Raw genomic sequence first — 22836 nt, forward strand, 5'->3', positions numbered from 1 at the left:
TCTAGAAGACATTTAGGAATGTGCTTCTGCTCTAAAGGGGAATTTCGGAATGTTAAGCCAAGAACAAAAATGCAGTTCTATACAATGAGACCTTCCAGTGCACAGTGTCAACCTTCAGCAGTACCTCAGTCCTTTGCTCACACTTCAGCTGACCTACAAAGTCAGTAATCTATGCCATGAGCTGCAGGGTCGTCTCTGTGGAAGGCAAACAGGAGGATATCTATACAGTGAACTTGAAGCCACCGAGAGCAGCAGATTCAAACCCTGAGTGCCAAGCAGACCCTGCCTCCAGCAGCGTAGAAACATGCTCCTGCCATCTCCTTCCCATGTACATCAGAGCAAGTTTCCCACAAAGGGACCAAACCATTTTTGTTTGTTTTGTTGTTTTTTTTTTTTTAAACTAAATGCTTTTAATAGAAAACAAAATACAAAATAACTCTTTCCAGAAAGCAGAAATATTTAATCTCTCTAAATGACAAATTAGAACGTGCTATTTTCTGCAGATCCTTGTTTTAAATGCTGATGATTTATTTCACAAAGTGTTCATGAAACTGATATTGCAACATTTTTTTTGAGAAAAATCCAACACTGGCAAAGCTGCCTCTGCGTATGCACAATAATTTAGTAATACTATTTTTTCCCATGTCACTTTGTGTGGACGTCTCTCTCCCCGTCCCCTCCTTCCTAGATTGCCAACTTCCTTTCACAGAAATATGTCTGTGAGGTGCAGGGGTAGACTGACATGACTTGCTTCAATGATGAGTCCAAACTTAGCCTTGTTAGTTCCATCGTGCCCTCCTCCAGACAAAGCAAGTCGTGTATTACCATTAAAGCCACCACCCCTACCCCTCACTGTCCTCCCATCCTCAAAACACAGTGCAACCAGATTCAGAAAGATCCCTCGTTCATGGAACATAAATACAAATATCACAGCTAGTACCAGGAATCAAACTCAAACGACGATGCAGAGACGGGCCTCAACTAAGGTCAGATTTCCATCCTATTATTGAAAAGAAAGAAGGTATTTTCTGCTTAGCTAGTCCAAAATATTGCAGAAGTGCAATAAGGAGCTGTAATATTTGGGACCGCAATGAGCATAGAAAATACATAATGTTCTTTTAATGTAAGGGTCTTAAAATGCTGGTACTCTGCAATACCAAGAAAAGAAAACAAAATGCACTGGGCCAGTAGTTCTCCACACGCTCAAGCCTCAGTTAGCAGTAGATAAGATGTGCCCATCAATCAACGCAGGACATTTAAGTGCAGGTCAGCAGCTTATCTTGCTGGCAGTTTCACTTGTCTGGATCACACTTTTGGTTTCCCCAAGCTACTGGATTGCCTCCCCTTTTCCTCTCCTACAAATACAGGATTAGAACATACATGTATTTTCATCACTCCTCCTTTTTCCTTGCTCCGTTTAACAGCACAGGCCTTTTTACGGGCATGAAATTTTAAAGCATTTGCATCACTCTGAATGTGCCTTTCAAGGGGACAGAGGAAGAAAAGTGTTTCACAGTCAGTAATCTCAGCTTGTAATGGACTCTGGCATTCAACACCCCCACCCACTTCCCTAAGGAAAAAAAAAAATTAATGTTCCTGATTTTCTTGTGCAATTCCAGTCACTAGAAGAAGATTACAGGCCATAAACTGTACGCTCAGTACATTATTCATCTGTCCGGTATATACACCAACCAGTTCACTGGAAGACCCATCGGCAGGGGCATTGCAGTACGTGTTACGGATGTCCCAGACCCGGACAGAATTGTCCATCGAGGCTGAAGCAATTAAACTACTGTCGGGGCTAAAAGTAAGGCTGGTTATGTTGTCCGTGTGCCCCCTCAGTTCTTTGTAGAGAGTTCCTGAAGCCAAGTCCCACAGCTTTAGCCGCTGGTCTTCTCCTGCCGAGGCCAGGTACTTACCATTGGGAGAAAATGCAAGTGCCAGCACGGGGCCACGGTGCCCAGTGAACAGGCGCACCGAGTTGCCCTGCTGAGTGCTCCATAAGCGCACAGTCTTGTCTGTGGAGCCCGTTGCTAAGTAGTTGGAATTGGGGTGGAACTTGACGCAGTCTACATCCAATAAGTGGCCTGCATATATTCGCAGAGGGTACGTCCGATCAAACGACCAGAGTCTTGCGGTGCGATCATGGGAGGCGCTGGCAAAGTACAGGCTGCAGGGACTGATGTCCAAATCCCAGACAGGGTAGGCATGTCCTTGGTACAACACAGTGTTTGTGAAGCTTCCGAGGTCCCAGTATCTGATGGACATGTCCTCAGAACAAGACAAAAGTCCTGAGCTGTCTGAAAGGAACCTGGTGCTATACACAGGCCCACAGTGTCCTCTCAGGATTTTCATTTCTGTGCCTGCACTGTCATCCTCTTCCTCCTGGCCAGGGAAGAGGAAAAAAGAAAACAAAAACAAAGAAAAGCATGTTTATCTGTTCAGCACATACAGGAATCACCGTGAAAAAAATAAGCTGGCATTAACACAGAAGAACTCATTTTAGACGTGGGACATTCTGAGCAACTCTAGGACACAAAATGCTGCTAGTGCATTTGGTCTCAGTGTTTAAAGAGCTGCTGAGATCAGACTTAAGAGGTTTCACCCTTATTTTGCATAGCCTCACGCCTGCTCTAGAAGTCACTTAACCCAAGACTGTATGAAAAATAAGGCAAAAAGAAGCGCTTTAGGAAAGCTTTCCAAATATCTGTTGCTTTAAAACACTTGTTTAAAACATCTGCTAATTCCCTATCCGCTCTCTACTATTTGGCTGAGATGTTAAAACAGATCTTGGCATCCACTCTTTTGGTGTGGTCATCCTTGGAAGTAACACTCGCAGTAGAGAAAAAGAAGCCCAGATGTCTTAAAACAAGTAAAAGGCAGGAGGCAGAAGGACAAGCCAACGTGACAAGCTGTGTACTAGGCATTCCTTCTCAGTCCCACACCTTAGCAGAGATGCAGTAAGATCGTAGTATCTATTTCTTTGTGCCAACACCACCAGGGTGCTTTTGCACCCCCACCTCTCCCGAACAACGAACACACGAATCTTATTTAGGCCAAATAATCTATTTTGGGCTAGGAGAAGATGAATAATCACAAAAAGAACTGTAGTGGAAACCTTTCTATCCTGCAGTTCTCTGATTCAAGCACCAGAACAGATCATCGACAATTAAAGGCTTTTACATTGAAAGACTTCAGTGAGCTGTGCTAAAGGAATCTGAGCATTTTATTCCTTCTTAATGGAGGCCATCTCTGGAGTCTGCTCGAGCAGCACCTCCATAATCAAAGGCTACAGACTGCACAAGCCGCAACAAATCTCAACTCAAAACAGTGTCCTTGCCCAGCAAGTTGCAGTCTCACCTCATTGAGAGCACAAGAAGAAAACCACGCTTGGGAGGCATCTGCTTGACACCATCCTTCCTTTCCAGCTGTAGTGAATCAGTAACGCTCGCCTATGGACAAGTCTGTATATGCAATTCAAGATGATGCCCTTTTGTTTGTGAGCAGCCTCATGAACTCTTATCACTGCACACCGCTCTGCTTCCTGCACAACAAGCACTTCCTGCCCTGAGAGGAAACTCAGCTCCCCAGGGCTGCCGCTGACCAGCAGAAGCCAGTGCACAGCAAGTGGCTCTCAGCTCACACAATCACAGAACCACAGAATGACCCGGGTTGGAAGGACCTCAAGGATCATGTAGTTCCAACCCCCCTGCCTGGCAGGGCCACCAAACATACACATTTACTAGATCAGGTTGCCCAGGGCCCCGTCCAACCTGGTCTTGAACACCTCCAAGGACGGGGCATCCACAACCTCCCTGGGCAGCCTGTTCCAGGGCCTGACCACTCTCCTAGTGAAGAACTTCCCCCTAACATCCAACCTAAATCTTCCCTCTTTTAACTTAAAACCATTTCCCCGTGTCCTGCTATTATCAGCCCTTTCAAAGAGTTTACTCCCTTCCTGGGAGTAAGTTCCCTTCAGGTACTGAAAGGCTGCAATGAGGTCACCCCGCAACCTTCTCTTCTCCAGGCTGAACAAGCCCAACTCCCTCAGCCTGTCCTCATAGGGGAGGTGCTCCAGCCCCCTGATCATCTTCGTGGCCCTCCTCTGGACCCTTTCCAAAATCTCCATGTCTTTCTTGTACTGAGGGCTCCACACCTGGACACAGTACTCCAGATGGGGCCTCACAAGAGCCGAGTAAATCACCTCTCAGGGCTGCAGGACCTCAGGAGCCACAATTCAGCAGCATTCACCTCCAGCCCTCAATGCCCTCCTCATCCAGCAGTTTCAAATCTCACTCAGGAAAGTGAGCGCACTAACTGTGCTAGCTTGCTGTCTTTCTCCATCCTGGCTTTGTGCTCAGTGGTAGGTGGCAAGCAATGTTTAATAACGCTAATTCTCTCTTCAGAGCCCATGGGAGCTTTATGATGTGGCTTGGAGCCAACTCCATCTCTCATGGAAGGTGAGGCACAAAGCAATTACAAGCTCTAGCATGCAAAACCCCATTCTTATTCAAATTGCTTTTTCTACTTCAGATAGAGCACTGCTTTTAATGTGGTAACTCGGCCTGCAACGCTGATACCTACAGTGTTTTATCCTATTTAATTATGACCAAAAGATCCCTAACAAGTTTCTAGTAGAAGTCTGTTCAAGTTCCCTATACTGCATTATAGATTTTGTAAATTCTGCAAATCCAGGTACTTAATTCTATGCTTTCAAATTCATACAGACCTACTTCAGCTACAAGCAAGCACTTACACTTTTGCTATTACAAGCACATGCTCTTCTTCTCTTATACTAAAGCAGCAGCCGATTTGAAAATGCCTGCCTAAGTATTCAAAAGCCACACTTCTGCATGGGCACAGGTAGCAAATCTTACCTATCCCTTCTGTCTGATACTCAGTGAAACAACTGCACATTTGTTATAGTTCACCAAAAATGGTATATGTATAAAGAGCCACTATATTCTTCCCTTTCCTCCCTGTAAGTCAGCCTGCTAGCCAGAGAAGGCGAAATTTACGAGTTATTTAAGCAATACACTACAGACACAGTAAAAGCTTTTATTATTTGCACTCTCCAAAAGAATAACTATCAGGAAATATTTTTAGTAATAGTAAATTCAATAATTTTAGTAATTCACCACTTCATTTTACTCTAAGTAGTATCAAGTTATCTCTGAGTATCGTTCTCTCTCATCTTGACAATATGGAAGATCTCTTAGCTGCCTACGGTAGGGATCTGATCTGCCTACTAGAAGGGAAACACAAGGAGGTAGATACCAGAGCTCTCTTTGCAGGGTGTTTTTACTGCTTCTTCCTGCATTGGCTCCTCTATCTGCCACCCAGCAAGGTGTCAGTGTCATCCCTGCTCACTGCCACCTCGAGGACCACTGTCACTCACTGTCTTAAAAGTAGAGTCAAACAGGGTCAAGCATTAGCCTCTGTAGAATTTAAAGGCTTGTCACTCTTACAGCTATCTGGAATAAGAGAGTACAATTTTATGTTGATGATTGATGTAGCACCAGTGATAAGCATGGCAAAGAATAGGGCCACTTGCACTGCTGCAAAACTGTATTTTCTACTGGACTCTAAGTAAGAGAGACTATGGAGTGGCATCTGCGAGACGACACTAAAAATAAAATAGAATTTCTTTATCCCCATCACTAAGCCTCTCCTGTTTCCAAGAACCAAGCCAGTGCTGGCAGAGTGTAACAGGGAATCACACTGAGCAAAACTCTCTAAAAATACAACTAGTAGAAAATGGTTTTACTGACAGAAAGGCTTTAAAAGACCAGGGAAAACTATTGATCTCTTTTTACCAAATCACAACTTCATTAACATATATATACACACACACACATAAACACACACAAGGAGTTAAGAAAGCCAATAGTGTAACTTCAGTGCCATCCTGAAAGAAATCCACTGAAACTATCACAGTCCCAAACCTTTGTAACTTCTTAAACTGCACAACTAATGTGCTTGCAGCAGATCAGAAGGCAAGCTGAAGGCTGACTATTTTGAGCAGTACTTAAATACAGCGCTGCATCCCAATCTAATTACACTATACAGAAATCAAATGGAACAAAATGAAGAAACCAAACAAAAACGAGCCAAGTGTCACATCCTCACAAGTTTATCCTACAGAACTCAGTGCAGTAATGTCAACACACTTCAGACTTCTTTGTTGCCAAAGTTTCCATCAGATTTACTGCTGTGAACAGATTAAACTGCCATGATGGTGTGAAACACAGCTTCTACTGTGTTGTACTGAGCTGCATTGCTGATGACTGCAGCCCAGCAAGGGTGGTCTCATTCAAGCTGTCTTGGTATCTCTGCCTTCCACCTTAGAGGCACACATGGATAGTGGTCTGTTTCTACCTTTGAGCCCATGGGTACCTGTGTGGGCAAGCACTTGCTGCTCCCTGATACAGGCATTTGTTTCCGTTGCAGTCCTCAGGCTTTCATTTGCATTCAAAGATATGGAACCATGATCTGCCCAGGCTGATGTTTGCCCTCAACTCTGAACTCCTGGTCAGGTCACTATTTGTTTTGTCAGTGATGCAATTATTCAGGGCAACAATGACTTTGTGCTGGTCTTTGACCAGTTTTTTAGACTCGTGCATAAATACTGCAGGATACACAAGATCTTAAAACAAACAATGACATTTGTTTGTAATTAAACTTATGTGGCCATTTTGTAATATATGGAAAATATGCAAACAATATAACAACAAAAAGCTAACTATACTTCTGATAGCTTGGCAACATCCCTCTTGTCTAAAGTCAGGAGTCAAAGAAAGAAGGCGACCTGTTGATTCACCACCTAAATTTCCCTTGTCACAGGTTATTTTCATTTATTATCCTTGAAAGGCAATCCATAGCCAAATGTCCTAGGAACTTCCGCAGCTTATGATGACAACAAGCCCACAGCTCCACCCTGGGTTAGTGTGACCCACTTACCTGTTTGCTCAGCAGAAGGGCTTAACCTGAGAAGTGAACACACTGCTGTGCTGTCTCACCTGGACACCTGCCTGTGGTTCTCAAGCTAACTAACAAAGCAAGCTCGACTCATATACCTCATCATACACCACACTCTGCACGCTTCAAAAATAAACAGAATGTTGCCACCAGGTGTTTTTCCATGGGTAGAAAACAAAACAATGGGAGGAAAAAAGGGAGGAAAAAAAAAAAGATTCTTCTTTTAAATGCGCAACAGAAGAACAGCTGAATGCATTTCCCCCCCACACTTCCCTCTTCAAGACAGGAGTGATTAAACAAAAGAGTTAAAAACTGCTCTCTAACCAGATAGAAGATGCTACATGAACAGTGGTGGTGAGAGGGGAGGGAGGGTGTGACTAGAAGTTAAAATAAGAAGAAAGAAAACTGGAGGATGTTATCTAGCCTGGCACGCAAAAGCACAGATACCCCAGTCCTCACCTGCGGCACTCAAGAAAGTGAGAATTATCTGAAGCTCCTACACTACTGGTTCTTTAATGCAGACACACTGTATAACTTTTCCTTAACTCCTCACCCTCTGCTAGGGTGTCTCTTTACATACAGTTTTTCACTTAAACATACTTTCACATGTGAGGCCTCAGATCAACATCCTCTGGTTCCTTCCTTCCTTTATCTTCTTCCCATTTCTGCCTCCCTTTCTCCACCCTTCTGATGGTTTGATTTGAACCACTTCTAGTTTTCACTACAACGTGCCTTTACTTTCCACGTTCCCTTTTTTCATCTTCCCATCCAGAAGAAGACTCCATGCTACTCATCAAAAAAAGCCTTCTCCAGTGACTTGTCTGTACTGGGCTGCCTCTGTACTGTGATCTCCTCAAGGACGGTACGAAGGAGGAGATCTGCACCTAGGACTAATGAACTGTGACCTGAGCACACTGTCAGTAACCTCAGTGCAGTATTTTACAAGCAAGGCAGGAAGGAACAGGGATGAGAGGAGGCTATAAAATTGGTGAGTCAAGGCAGGCAGGCTGCAAAAAGACTCACAATTTCCTGTAACACTATTAGATACTCAACATGAAGCCCAAATATACCTCAATAGAAAGAGTACTGGGGAGAAAAATAAAATAAAAGAGGTATCCAGACCTCCTCATCCAGGATATCACAAGCCAGGCGGATGCGGGACACATCAACAAGATGGGGCTCAGATTTTAACTTCTTGGAACGCAGGCTCCACAACTTAACGCATGAATTATCAAACCCAGCAGCGAGCAGCTTGCTATTTGGTGAAATCTCTGCTGTGTTCAGCAATTGCTCTGTGTTATAGAAGGCATAGAAGCAGATGGTGGTTAAGGAAGGGGGCCCATCCTTGACGCGTTTAATGCTGTCCTGCAGTAATTCCAGCGCTGCCTCATTCTGCAAGATGGAAGCTGGCACCTCGCTGGGCTCCAGCCCGTTGCTCTCATTACGTGACGAGCTCCCGCTGGCGTAGAGCTGGTAATCGGTCCTCTTGGAGGGCTGCACATCCAGGTGGATGTGCAAGGTCAGGACTTTGCACAGGGCGTTGTTGTTGTCACTTTGGAGGTAGCGAAGAAGGTAGTTGTAGCTGTCCTCTTGAAGGCGAATGACATACTTGTTGTCCAGAAAAGCCCGGAGCTTCAAGTTGGACAGGATATCTTGAATAGTCATGGTAGTCTGTAACTGCTCAATGATATCCTTCTGGCTGGCATTCTGCAAGAACATGCCATGGAAGCGGCTGTAAAAACTGTCCACTGTGCTTTTGAGGCCATTCTGGACCATGTTCAGATGGAGGTAGACGAAGAGGGGATACAGAAGAGGCATCACTTCATGGCTGTGCTGGGAATCTGAATCTACAGAGAAAAGAGCAACAAACTTTGAACAATCTCTCAATCCACTTTCTAATCAGAACAAAGCAAAGTAAGGACAATTACTGCAAAAACCTCAAGAACTGGACTCTGATAGTGCAGTTAATTGGATCTTTTCAGCCACTTTAAAGGGCATGTGTAACATCTTCTGAAGATTTAAGTAGAGATTTCAAGTTGCTCAAGTAAACTATCAGAAAAAAGGGCAGATTTCAAAACTCCTTTTAGGTGTGGTCAGTTATTAAAATAGTACCTCGAGCTACATGACAGCTGGATTTGTTCCACTATGTATTTCAGAAAATACATACATTCTTTGTTGTAATAAACTCTTATTACATTTAAAATAGCATTTAATACATTTCAGTCAAAAATATTTATGTAGTTTATGTTGGCCTGAACTTAGATGCCTTCTTTATTTCCCCCTAGGCTTCAATAAAACATGTATGTGATGCTTTGGCTGGACCTGATTTGTCTCAAGCTACAGTTTTCAGAATGTACTGCAGTGTGTTGTGCTTGTTTCATTTCTGTGCCAGCTCGTGTGCATGCTTTCTGTCTCTCACCCTGACAAAGCAAATCCCAGCAGTAACTCCTAGAGCACTGTGTAAACAGCTCCTGATTAGGCTATGCTGTACCTTGCACAGACTGATCTGCACAGCAGCTCCACCCCTCTTTCACCAGCTTCTTGGAGCTGTTCCCCTCCCGCCAGCTGCAAGGAGCAGTGAGGAGCAGAGCACTGCCACCAGGTATCGTGATCCCACACAGGGCACAACAGCCACTTACTGCAGGCCCAAATGCATCTCCCACTGCGTACCTCCCTTTCTACCACTATCAGTAATATCACCCAACACTGCACGCTAGGATCCAGGCTCATTGGAGAGACGTAGATATGTCACAAGGTGGGAAGAATGGCAACCTCCATTTTCACTATTATCAAAAATCTTATGGTTGTTTTTTATTTTTTTTATCTTCCCACCTTTAGGACTCTAGGAGAAATATAAGCCTCCAGGATTACCTGGAGTCATGGATGCCCTATGTATCCCACTACAGTATATTTTTCCCCATCATGTATTTGCAGTCTCTAAATTTGTACAGGTAAATGTAAGGATATAAATTAGCTCTTAGTAGCCTTGACAACTGTAAAAAGAAATCAATTATGAACAGAATTCAAAATACCTAGACTAGGAGACAGAAATCAGTGCAGTCATCTACTAAGTTACCCGCCATTCATACAACATATCACCATCTTTTTTGCCTTGTATACATACAAGGTTTTTCAGAAGATCTACACAGATATAGAGGCCAAATCGATATTAACAAGATAAGTTCAACAGACAGCTAACATAGACAAAGCTACTCAGCAATCAGGCAAAAACAAATATATATAATATTTAGTTGTAGTAACTGAAATCTCATAGCTTGGAATCAAGAGATTCAGATAGAAACATGATTTGAAGTGTTATTATATTGCTGTGCATTTAACTAAGACTTTCCCTAGTCCACACGGTGCCTCTCCCATTTCTGTATTAATAACACACTGTGTGTCATGATGTTAAATTTTGTTCTACTGTCATTTACTTGTTGAAATGGCAAAGATCCAGCTGGTTTCCTCTTCCTCGCTTCCTGATATTTACCTGTGAGAAAATTGCGTAATCGTCCAAATTGTACTTCATATTGCTGTGGCTCCGGCAGGCAGGGAGCTGCAGACACAACGTTGGCACAACCAGATTCAGATTGGACTGTGAAATAAAAGGAATATAATCAGGATTGAAGGAGTCCTGCATGCATACCTGGAAATATGGCTTCTCATAAGATCCAGGGTAACACAACCACCATGATGACATTTTGTACTTCATACTGTCCAGGGAGGACACTGTCTCAAGCACCAGAACAAGGCATTTATTATATTTAATCTAAAGAGCACAAATGAGACTGATCATGAAAACTAAACTGATTTTTTTAATTTAAGAAAAGCTTAGCAACTCATCTGCTTGCTCTCCCTGACCCCAAACACATTTTAAAGCTTCCAGATAATTTGAGTTCACAAGAAACACTGTAACGCTGTTACAGATCCCTGTAGAGTTTTATAAGACTGGATGGTTTTACAACTTTGCATTCAGAAAGAAGAAAACAATTTCTAACTCTGTCCAAAACAAAGCCTCTCCTTCAGCTGGATCCATCACCCACCAAGACACACAGTCTGCAGTAACCCTACCTCAGGGCATCAAGGTCACCTTGGACGGTATTAAACTGATTTTGGGGTCAGAATCAGCTCTTGTAAATGTGGTTTTGTACTGTTTAGAAAGGAAGTGACTTATTTTTATGGCACAAACCTCTTGCTCTTCTGCTAATGCCCTTCAATCTGACAGGAGGCTTTGTGCAGGGTTACAGGCATTCACCTATACAATCTAGGTAATTTTAACTGATGTATTTAATTCTTCTGTTCTTGTAAGAGCAGGACAAGGCAAAACTTTGTTTTCCTCTTTTATTTTTAATATTCATAACTGCTTTCCCCCCCATAGTATTTACTTTTATTATTTTCCCTTTCAACTTCAACTTCTTTTAGCCTTCCCTGCCTCCCAGCCCCTTTCACCGTGTCTCTTTTCCTTCCTATCCTTGATCGATCGCTTTTTTGGTTCCAGCATTTGGCTCACACACAGAGGCACAGATAGCCCTGCAAGTCTATAAACATCATCAAATTTTCACGTGCTGAAGAGAGATGCCAGCCTCCAGCTCATCTCAGTGCTTCTAATTAGGAAGAGATCAGCTCATGGTAAGCACACACAGCCTGTCACTATTCCTCCCTTCTCTCTGCATCCCTGGCTCTTAAGAGAAATACAGAAGATGCATTTACTGACTCTCCAGGGAAAGCTGAATTCAGCTTCAGAAACAGAGAGCTGGGCGGTGTTGTCTTCTCCCCATGGGAAACACAACTACAGCCTCCACTACCAATAGCCTATCTTCTATCAAATCAGTCTCAAAACAAACAAAAACAAGCTGTTAAAAGATACACACACACACAGCGCTTTCTACAGCCTGGCTGCTTCACAGGCTCCATGTTGATAAGAATTCTGGGCTTAGAGCTTAGTATGAAAACTCAGAGCATCAGTTTATAAAGACAGCAACTTTTTTTAAAAGCAAAACCAAGCATCTCTGTAATGCAACTTACTGGTATTAAAGCCAAAATTGAACTAAAAAATGCCGGCTACTTGAGCTTATAGCTGAATATAATCAATATTCATCATCAGACAGCAGGTTCTAATCTTCTTCCGTCCCAAAACTCATGCCCAGTTAACACTGCTAAAGGGATCAAGAGCTCAACATCTCCCAAAACATAAAAGGAAATATACAGGTATTTTTTCTCCTGGTGGAAGAAAAACACTTGCCATATTCCCCTCACACATTATGCTAGTTTCTTCTCCGCTTTCCCTAATGGCCATAAGTGCAGCTATTGAAAACATCTGCTCCCTGCCTTCACTTCCTATAATTGCAGCCAGTTAAGCAACCCGCCAGCACATTCCAAGGAACCTGTTCCTGTTTCAGGGATACCAACAGCACCGTTCTGGTCTCTTGTTTCTGCTAAGAGGGAACAAATGCAGGGCTACCATAAACACTGGTTCGTAACAACTGGTTCTCCTTTGATGCAAGTGTGATTAAGTGGAATTATAAATTAATTCTGACAGTCTTAAGTATTGATAGGATACTATGGACGATATTGGAGAAACCTGTTCTTCAGATGCTTTTTCTATCCCTCAAATGCTCTTCCAGTTCATTAAGAAATATGAAACAGTCAAAAGGAAGCTCTGGGCTGTACTTCAGTGCAAAAAACCAGAACTGTATAAATATACTAAGTGTGGAGAGGCACTGGAGGATGACAAAAAGAAACATCAAGGTAAAACAGAGAAACAAAACTATTTAAAACCAAAACCAGAGGACACTTTTCACTCTGAAAGGAGAAATCGGAACTGAAGACAGCAGTAGGCAACTCTCCCATTTCTTGAGACCAGCTGATTTAGAGTGCAAAAGGAGGAGAGCTGAACAGAAAAAGTAAGATGAGTTCTGTTAAGGGCCAAGCAAAATCATCTCCAGATGAAAATATTTTATTGCTTTCCCTGAAGTAAAGCAGTGCTAACTTCAGAACCTGGCCGGCTTTTATTCAGCTTGCAAAACTCAAATGACTGTAGTGGAATTATTTTCAGCCTGTTTTGTCAGGATAAATACATGCTGGGATTTTCTCTTTCAATGGAGTCATCTGTGGAACTGTAGCATATTCACTGATAGCTCACTACCAGCATGTTTGACACGGAGAAGTAGTAAGCAGCAGAATACACAATAGCAGACCATTTGCAGCCCTAATGAAAATTGATGACTAAGTTCTGAGTCATTAGCCACAAAACCCTTGCACTAGCAAGAAGATACAAACTCATAAGAAACTCGGGAATAATATTTGGCGAAAAGACAAAAATCAATCACACAAAATCATGCTTTACTGACATATTTTCTGCATGACGCCATGTGGGAATGCAAGGACTTGTCGTCCAATTCAGCTCTACTTGTCCTTCAGATACTCTGCACCCTCCTGGTATTAATTAGTTCCAAGTTCTAATCTCACTCTGACCAACTTTTCTACTTTTCTTTTCCTTAAAACCTCTCATCAAAACCAACCACAACCAATTTGCATTTTTACTTTGGTTTCTTTCTCCCCCACCCTTCCAGTATGACTTCAGAGAGTTGCAGCAAGTGTCTGTCAACCCTAAAAACAGCAAGGAAATGAAAAATACTGACAAGGTGCAAGTCCGTTCCAATAACAAAACATTACCCAACTTCCTTCAGGCTCCTAGAAGAGTCAGCCTACACATTTACCCATACATTGCTCATCTTAGGACTGTAATTATAGCAAAATAGTTGAGAGGTAGAAAGAGCCACTCTGGCATCCAGCCCTACCCAGGTACAAGCACAGAGTTAGACAATGTTTTGTCAAAATAAGTTGTATCACAAGTAAATAATGTCCTTGCCACTCTCAGCTGGGACTACTGTCACAATCTAAGCAAACCAAGAAAATCCACTTTTCTACCCGTGGTTTCACTCTAACTTCAACCTTGTATTTTTCAGTACTTTTAAATGTAAATTATGTCTTCGCAACCTCCACATTGCTTGCATCCTTTCAATGTTTGTACCCACACAAATACTAGCACAGTTTATTTTAACATAAAATAGATAATAACATTTAAAAAAATATGAAAATTACAATTATTAGTCTGTCTGGTCACAGGATTTGGAACAGCAAATGGTGTAACAGAATCCAAAAGCCTTAAATAAAGAGGAGACAGTTTATTTCTATGTGCTGTGTCTCATTTTGTTATGTTTCTATATACTTGTTATACTTTCATTCTTTGACATCACCTAACTCACTCCAGCTTCATACTGGCAATTTTCCTTATTTCAAAAGAAAAGCTCTCCATCCATACAAGTGAATTCATTTAGCTTTACCAAGACACACCATCACACTTGCAGCAGCAGCTCTGCTAAGAAGCAGGCATGGAAAGCAGCAGGATTACCTGTGAGATTAGCTGCCATCTCTTCAGCAGTCTGACACAGCCTCAGCCCTTGTTTTAGGGGACCTTCTGAGTCCACATACTGACGGCGCTTGAGGTAGCAGGACACTGCCATCTGAATCTGTTCTGTGCGTACGCGTTTCATGACCTGGAAAGAAAAGAAAGAGATGATGGGCTGTTACTGTGGAGGCATCTGCCGTGACCAACACGAACCATAACTGCACAACAGCTGATGGGGAACAAATGGCATTTTCATCACTGAAGGTGAACAACTGAAACACAACATAAAGCTTGTGGGCAGCTGTCTCAGTACCAAGGTGTAACTACATGCACTACATCCAGCCATGGATTCTACAGGAAGTTCAGATGATCCTCCCCCTCTGCTCTGCCCTGGTGAGACCACATCTGTGTCCAGTTCTGGGCTCCTCAGTTCAGGAAAGACTGGGTCTTTCTTACTCTCGTGTGACAGTGCAGCAGGACAGAAGTCTTCCTCAAGGGAACCCTTTGGGTACCAACCTCAGGCCTCTTACTTTGCCATCATCCCTCACCCTTAGCACCAGAAAAAGCAATGCCACGAGAAGCAGGGAAAGCTTTGTGGTGAAAAACAGATCAACAGGGAAGGAAAGAAAACAACATTCCTACAAACATTCTTCACCAAGCCCTAAAAATCAGGGGTTATCACAAAACAAGCATAAGAAAGGACTGACAAAATGCCTTGAGCTGGGCTCAAGTTGAGCACGCTCACAACAGCTCAATGATGCAGAACTGAAGGAAAAGAAGGACACATCTGTCCCCCGAACCTCAGTATCACATCTACACCCAGCTCCAGAGTTGAAGGGGATTCTTCAGGGCATGCCCACAGCAACCTGTGCCTGCAGGAAGCCTGGAGAACTCCTTCATTAGCCTCAGCCACCCTGTTCCACCAAACATCCCAAGAACGATAATACTAGTGCCATTAATTACTTTGACTTATAAGCAAAACACGTAAGAGAAGAACGATCACCTCAGGAGCCTACACAGCTACAGCACAGCCTCTTCTGCACAGTCACCAGCGAGAGCACACAGTAGGGACACTGCACTTCTGCTTTTTGAGGAACCGCTACACAGAAGCCCAGACAACACCACATCGTAGGTTCCTCTTCCTTAGAAGAGCTGGAAGCTGACGGTGTGTTGAGCGCTGGGCCGGGAGAATCCACTTCCTGCCACCAGGATGCAGGTTGAGGTAGATTCCGTGGCCTTTCAGTATCACAGCATGGATGGATGGAAGCTGGCGGGCTGCTGCTGCTTGGGGCTCTGCCCTCCATCCTGCCCCAAGATGGGGGTGCTGCTCCGGGCAGGCCGGACAGCCAGCATCCTACAACAACTCCCGCAAACTCTTAACTATCGAACTCACCCAAGATTTACTAAAGTTTCAAAAGAAACGAGATAACGGCTCACGTAAGGAAGCAAAACCTCGGCCCCAGGTGGCCGCGGGCCGGGTGCGAGTAGGAGAGAAAGCAGACAACCGGGATGCGAGGCGCGCCCCGACCCCGTAACACGGGTCGCAGGGCGGGCTCCCTCCGTGCCCGCGGCTCCGCACGGCCAGCTCCACAGGCTGCTTTCCCTCCTCCCTCCCCCCGGCACGATCCCCGGTCCCCACGCTCACCCCGCCGCTCGCCCCTCCTCTCGTGCCGCCCGCGGCCTCCCCGGGGCCTGTGTGGCCTCCGCCACGAGGCGGCTCCCCGTGCCCGCTCCCGCCGCCGGGCGGCGCTGCTCCGCTCCGTTCCCTCCCTCCCGTCCGCTCCCTCGCTCGCTCCCCCCCCCGGCGCCGCGCGGGCCACGGCCGCCACTCACTGAGCATCGCAGGCGGAGGCGGCAGGAGGCGAGTGCCGGCCGGCGGGGCCGGGAGCGCTGTCAGTGCGTCCAGCAGCGCCGGGCAGGGGCGCCGCCGCTGCCGCCTCCCCTGTGAGCCGCGGGCGCAGCGGCCGGGGTTGGCTGCGGGCCGGCGGCCGGCGGCCGCTCCATGGCCGGCTGACACACGCCGCGGCGGGGCGGGGGTGAGCGGGGCTGGGGAGGCCCGCGCGCAGGCGCCCTCCGGCCGCCAATGGGAGCAGGCCGCACTGCGCCGCCTACCCGCGCTCGGCGCTCGGCTACGGGGCCTTGAGGGGCGGAAGCGGCGTGGGACCGGCGGGCGGCAGCGTGAGTGTTAGGGGCTGAGGCTGCCATTCATATCTCTGCAGGACGTTCCTCACAGCTCCCGTGAGGTGTCCCCATGGCGGCCGTCTACTCCGGGGTTCACCTGAAGCTGAAGAGCGCCAAGACCCCCTGGGAGGACAAGCTGAAACTCGCTCGCTTCGCATGGGTTTCCCACCAGTGCTTTCTTCCCAACAAGGAGCAGGTAGGCGCCGTTTGGTAGAAGCAGCTTCCCCAGCGATGGTGGGGACGGAGCTGATTGTGGAGGTCTTAACTTCGATGATTCTGTGGTTGTATGAGTCACGAAATCCAGAGCTTGCTGCTTACTGTGCTCCTGAGTCCTGTGAAGGTCCAGCACCTGATTTAGAATGAAGTATCTTAAGATTTATGTGGTGACTGAAACCTTCGAAAATAGACTTTTGTGCCCGTTCAAACCCTTTCTGCTTGGACACAGAGCTCTTCTCAGGACGTGGGTGCTATAATTGTGAATAGGTGCTAGTTTTGACATATTTTCACATACGTGATTTCCCCCCCCCCCCCCCCCCATTTGTTAACAGGTATTACTTGATTGGGTAAGCCATACGTTGGTTTCATACTACAATAAGAAACTTGAACTGGAGGATGAAGTTGTTGAGAAGCTTTGGGCCTATCTAGACAATGTTATCCATAGCAGAAGGCTACAGAATCTTTTGAAGAGTGGGAAGACGATCACTCTCAGCTTTTCAATTGCACAGGTAACTAAAACGATGGGTATTTTGTAACATTCTGAATAGCAATGCCTGTTTTCTACTTTCTACTGTGACCCTTCCTCACAATAATAATAATTTCCACGTATTCTGTCCCTCTGCCTTTCACGTCTTCAGACTATCTGGGTGGAAACTGAATTAAGTATTTCAATAGGTATTTCAATAGGTAAGTAAAGGTTTCTTTCTGTATGGCTTTCTTGTATGTTATTTAATGCTTATATTATCATTTTGCCTGTGAGTCTTAGGAATGATTTTTCCCTAAATGAGGGGCTCCTCTATAACAATTGTCATGAGTACTTACGTGCTGTTCACTGGACCCAGTCTCAGAATTTGCAGCTTTTCACGATGACCCTGGATAAGTGATTCTTTTAATTTCCCCTTCCTCAATGAGCCAAGGGCCCTCTCTCATCCCAACAGATCAGCTTCCAATGCTGCCATGTCCCTGTCTGTGCCTCTCTGGGCAATCTGTGTATGCCTGTGTACAACTCCCTTCCTTCTCGTTTCCAGAGCTCACAGAAGTTGTCATTGGTTCATTATGATGAGCTTTGTCTTTGTGTACAAAATTGACTGTGGGTTTTTTCTTTCAACCTTCAGGTCATAAATGAAAGGTTATCGGAGGCCTGTTCTCAAAAAAACCAGCAAAACGTGGGCTCGGTGCTGAGTTGCTCCAGTGGCATCCTTTCTACTCCTTCACTCTCCATCATTTACACAGCAAAGAGTGAGCTCTTAGTTGACCTCCTCAGCAAGCTCTCTGAGCTGGCCTGTCAGCAGCTGGCTTCAGATGATGCTGTGGGCTCCCAGTTGTTCAGCATCCTCCACCTCACCTTTGTACAGTACCTCCTGATCCAGAGGCAGCAAACCAACCCAAACCGTGTGTTTGGGCAGCTGACGAGCCACTTGCTCCAGCCATGTCTGCTACTGAGGCATTTGCTGACCACACGGAGCTGGACGCAAGCAGACGATAACCATGTGCGTCAGTACTTGAGCAGGGAAATCCGAAATCAAGTAGAGACATTGCTGCAGGCGGGATTATTCCAGCCTGAGCTCTTCCTGTCCTACAAAGAGGAGCTGCTGCCAGAGCAGGAACCTCAGGAGAAGAAGAAAGGAGCTTTGAAAAATCTCTTGCTTCCAGTAAACACTGTGCAGACCAAGTTGGGCAGTGGCTTCTGTGAACCTGCCATTCATGGACCAGTTGTGGCTAGTGCAGTGTCTCTGCTATATAAACTCTTTTTGGACTCATACTGCAAGGCAGAAAACCACCTTGTGTGCTTCCACATGCTTACCAGGCTTTTTGACTGTCTCAGGCTCTCTGGCCTACAGCAGGGTGTGGGGGAAGACACGCTTTCCCCTGCAGACTGGAGCACAGAGCTCCTTGCTTTGGAACAGCTTCTGAACTTGGTGCTTAACAACGATATCTATAACATTGCCAGTGACCGCATCCGACACAAGGAGGTACAGTTTGGGTTTTACTGCAAGCTGGCACAGATGTTGTTGAGTCACTCCCAAGCTTCCATCCCTGCTTGGTTCAGGTGCCTCAAAGTTTTAATGTCATTAAACCACCTTATAATAGAGCCTGACCTGGTTGATTTAGTGGCCTCCGCTTGGGTTGATGCACAGGTGTGTGAGCTACGTGCGAAGAAGCCCCAGGAGACTCTCATCAACACCATGTTTCAGACATACTCCAAGCTGCGACAGTTCCCACGGCTTTTTGAGGAGGTTCTGACAGTCATTTGCTGGCCAGCTGTTGATGAGCTGAGGCTGCCAGTCCTGTCTGCTGGATTGACAGTGAAGCTTCGTGAGTGTCTCCTTGAGCTGCCACCCAACCAGATTCTGGACATTGTGTGTCTCTTAGTGGAGAAATGCCAGCTCCTTGTTCCTGTAGTTGAAGGGTCTGCTGACATGGCCTTGAAACTGATGACACTGAGCTCAGTGCTGCACGCTTTTCTGTTCAACATGAGGAGCTTAGATGATGTCACTCCTTCCCCTGTGGTTCTTCGCGTGCAGAATCTGCTGGCCAAGATGCAGCAAGGAATAATTTGTCCACTGATAGAGCTGCTGCAGGTTCCTAGGAGAGAGGAAAAGAAGCTAGACCTTTGGTTAAGAAAGGTCAGCGACTCTGCTCTCCTTCTTGTTTACACTTGGATTGAGATAGACACTTTGTTTGGTCTTAGCTGCTGTAAATATGTGTCCCCAACAGCTGAAACTGATGGTGTTACTACTGCCTCTGCCGCAAAGCCCTGGGACATTTCAACTTTCATCCCTGGTGTGGAGGAGCAGCGTTGGGAGAGAGTAATGAAACTTGCAAGTAGTTTTACCTCCGCTAGTAAATACTGCTTAGAACTGCTTGCACTTCAGAAAATGAAGATGATTTTAATGCAGACTGAAGCTGATGTACAGGCCTTGCAGCAAGCTGCAGCTTTCATCATAGAGTCTGGGAGAGCCAGCATGAGCAGAGGAGAATCTGAACCGTGGGATGGAGATATCAGTGCAATAAATGATCTCACCTACCCCACAGCACACTGGCACCTTGTCATCTCCAACCTGACTATCCTTTTGCCATATATTTCCCTGAATAATGTACAGTACATTGCAAATATGCTTTTGGAGGCATTAGTATTGACCAGAACGCAGGAAGCTGCCGCAGACCAGGAGCCTTCCATCAGCATTGGAAATATCTGTCTGAGTTTGATGTACAGTCCCTTTCTCCCTGAGATGAAGGTCCTACATTGTGCTTTTCTGACCAGCCTTATTAATCAGTTTGCTAGGGTGCTGCCCTCTGCTGCTCAGGATTCGGTCCATCTACAGCTTCTGCAGCTGTCTGCAGATCATATCTCTTGGCATGAAGAAATCCCGGCTTCTTGCAAAACAACTGATGCATTGGAAGCACAGGCTGAAAACAAACAACAAGATGAGCCCAGTTTATCTTGGAAAACTCTGGAGAAGGTTGCCCAGTGTATATTATTGTTATCAAAAGACAGTTCCCCTGTCATCCTGAAGGAAAGTCAAGTAGAAAGCTGCCTGACTTTGCTAGAAATTACTTCTCTTCTGAAACTAGACAATCTTCTTCCCTCTGACTGTATCCGGTGTTTTCTGTTGCTGCTGTCCCTGATAGCCAATACTAGGACTGGTGCCTCCTGCAGCAAGCTGTTATCATTGAAATTTATAAGTACCTGCTTCCATCTCCTGAGGTGTCTGCAAGCTGGCAAGAATGCCAACTCTGTTTTTAGGGTTCTTCATGCCAGTGATGTTCTTGAGGCCATCATAACCTCCCAGCTCACAGCTAGTAAATCCTTTACTGATAGTTTGACTGTTCATGCTTGGGCAGAGTATATCCAGGAAGCCCAAGCCTCTTTGGAACACTTTCTTCAGATGATTGTTGAAAGAAGGCAAAGTGTGAGGCTTAACTTGGAAAAGTTCGTCTCCTTCCTCGCAAGCTGCAAGCCAGATGCTGGTGCAGTGAAAAGCAAGTGCTGGAAAACGTGGAATCCTGCAGCTGAGCAATTACTGCTTATGTCATTCACCACACTGTGTCACGTCCTCACGCTCTATCTTCAGCAGCAACCAGAAAAGAAGCTGCAGTCTACAGACATACTGTCTGCTTTGTTGGAGTCAGTAGTTTCAGCAGATGGGAAAAGAGGCCATTGAAGCATTGGTCTTTCAGAGTAACACCCAAAACCACCATTTGCCTGTAGCGTTTATACCATCTGTCACGACTCTTCTCAAGGCAGATCTGAGCCATGCTGTCAGAAAGGGCTGGCAAAAGAATCCTGAGGAGCTCTGTGCGTTTTTGGAGCAATCACGTGTTAAACTGTACCGAAAGTTTTACTCTCAGATACTGAGAGATCTGCTCTCTGCAGGAGCTCACCTGCAGTTCCTTCAGTCTGCCTTGCGGTTTTTAGCAGTCTTCTGCTCAGTACCGGAGCTGTATCCTGGAAAAGAAAATGCAGTCACTGTTGTTTTTGCTATCAAAAAGCTTCTCACTGGTATGGAATCTCCCTTTCTTCACTTCCATCACTAATTTTGCACAGCAATCTGTGCCTGGCTTTCTTAGTGTGAGATTGCTGAAGTGCTTTAACTTGAGGAGATGATGATAGTTGCTGAAAAAGCTGTTTTTTTTCTCTCTTTTTCTCTTTTTTTTTTTTTTTTTTTAAATAAATAGATACAGCATTACATAAATTAAAATATAGGTTCCTATTAAGGTAGACTTTTTTGTCATTGACACAAATTCAGTGGATACTTGTGGAACTGAGAAGCAAGCCTTCAGAGTAGTCTAAAATGTAAACTAGTTCAGGACTGTCTATGTAGTAATAATTGAGAAGTTGAAAAGTATGACTTGTGATCAGTAGAGATCTGAACTTTGTCAGCTTAACTCCCTTTTTGACTTATGATGGCTTTCTGGCCAGCACTTGCATACACCCTGAGAGCTTGTGTAGCTCATTTCCTTTGCTTCTGCACAAGCTTTATTGTAGCATTTCAGTGCTTTGGATAGCTTTTTATCAGTACAGTGATTTTTCTGTAGACTCTATGGTAGTAAATACTTGAGAACAGCAATTCATTGCACTAGTGGTGGTGGGGATAAAGGGAATACTTGGGGCCTATTATAAATTTGATTGTTGGAAAAAGTACCCATGCTGCTGTTTAAGCTTTTGATTCACCTTGTTTCTACCCATGCAAGTCTCTGTCCTAGAAACTGAGACTTGCTTGTGCCTCTTCAATGTACAGGTCCTGCGGTCACAATTCAGGTGATTCAAAACATACAGGTGGAGCTGATGGAGGTGGTTGTGCAGCTACTGGGAAACTGCTCTGCCGAAGAATTTTATGCCATAATGAGGCTGCTGCTGCAGGGACTTGAAATGAGGAACACTTGGCAACAGAAGGCTACAGTAAGGAATGAGCTCAGTTTATTGTCGAGATCTTTCTTCAGTTTTCTGTAACTTGAAAAAATGTGTTAACTGAATAGCATCTGCTTAAATATTTTTTCCTCTTTCTGCTTTATGGGTTGATGAAATTAACTTATGTGGTTAAAGAGTTTGGTAACTGTGTTGAGGTATGCTATGGACACAGACTGAGAGAGGTGGAGTATTCATGGAAACTTACTGGAAAAACTTTCTGACCATTTTCATAGAATCACAGAATGATTTGGATTGGAAGGGACCTTAAAGGTCATCTAGTTCCAACCCCCTTCATGGTCAAGGATGCCACCCACTAAATCAGGCTGCCCAAAGCCCCATCCAACCTGGCCTTGAATGCCTCCAGGGATGGGGCATCCATAGCTTCTCTGGGCAACCTGTTTCAGTACTTCACCACCCTCTGAGTAAAAAAATTTCCTCCCTATCATCTAACCTAATTCTCTCTTCTTTTAGCTTAAAACCAATCCCCTTGTCCTGTCACTATCTATCCATGTAAATAATTGGCATTTCTCCTGTTTATAAGCTCTCACAGAATCACAGAATCACAGAATTACCCGGGTTGGAAGGGACCTCAAGGATCATGTAGTTCCAACCCCCCTGCCTGGCAGGGCCACCAAAC

General features: G+C 45.0%; 2 protein-coding genes across 4 annotated transcripts in view; one reads left to right on the plus strand and one right to left on the minus strand.

Annotated features, from left to right (window-relative positions):
• Positions 1–437: 437 nt before the first annotated feature.
• TAF5L (TATA-box binding protein associated factor 5 like) lies at positions 438–16371 on the minus strand. 3 transcript variants are annotated; one of them, XM_015857917.2, is made up of 5 exons: positions 16223–16371; positions 14393–14537; positions 10469–10573; positions 8101–8825; positions 438–2385 (listed from the first exon to the last, which is right to left on the minus strand). In XM_015857917.2, exons 2-5 carry the CDS (start codon positions 14532–14534, stop codon positions 1588–1590), a joined length of 1770 nt encoding a protein of 589 aa, XP_015713403.1. In that variant the 5' UTR covers positions 14535–14537; positions 16223–16371; the 3' UTR covers positions 438–1587. The 3 variants fall into 3 exon arrangements, with proteins under 3 accessions (XP_015713403.1, XP_015713404.1, XP_015713405.1); XM_015857918.2 differs by lacking the exon at positions 16223–16371 and adding an exon at positions 16035–16118; XM_015857919.2 differs by lacking the exon at positions 16223–16371 and adding an exon at positions 15393–15935.
• Positions 16372–16480: 109 nt separating this feature from the next.
• URB2 (URB2 ribosome biogenesis homolog) overlaps positions 16481–22836 on the plus strand; it is a 17715-nt gene continuing 11359 nt past the window's right edge. Inside the window, 5 exon segments of the mRNA XM_015857915.2 lie at positions 16481–16766; positions 17119–17295; positions 17902–20925; positions 20927–21290; positions 22030–22190. Of these exon segments, the coding sequence (XP_015713401.1) occupies positions 16641–16766; positions 17119–17295; positions 17902–20925; positions 20927–21290; positions 22030–22190 (3852 nt within the window). The 5' untranslated portion in view covers positions 16481–16640.

Source organism: Coturnix japonica, chromosome 3 (genome assembly GCF_001577835.2).
Source record: "Coturnix japonica isolate 7356 chromosome 3, Coturnix japonica 2.1, whole genome shotgun sequence".
Classification (NCBI taxonomy): domain Eukaryota; kingdom Metazoa; phylum Chordata; class Aves; order Galliformes; family Phasianidae; genus Coturnix; species Coturnix japonica.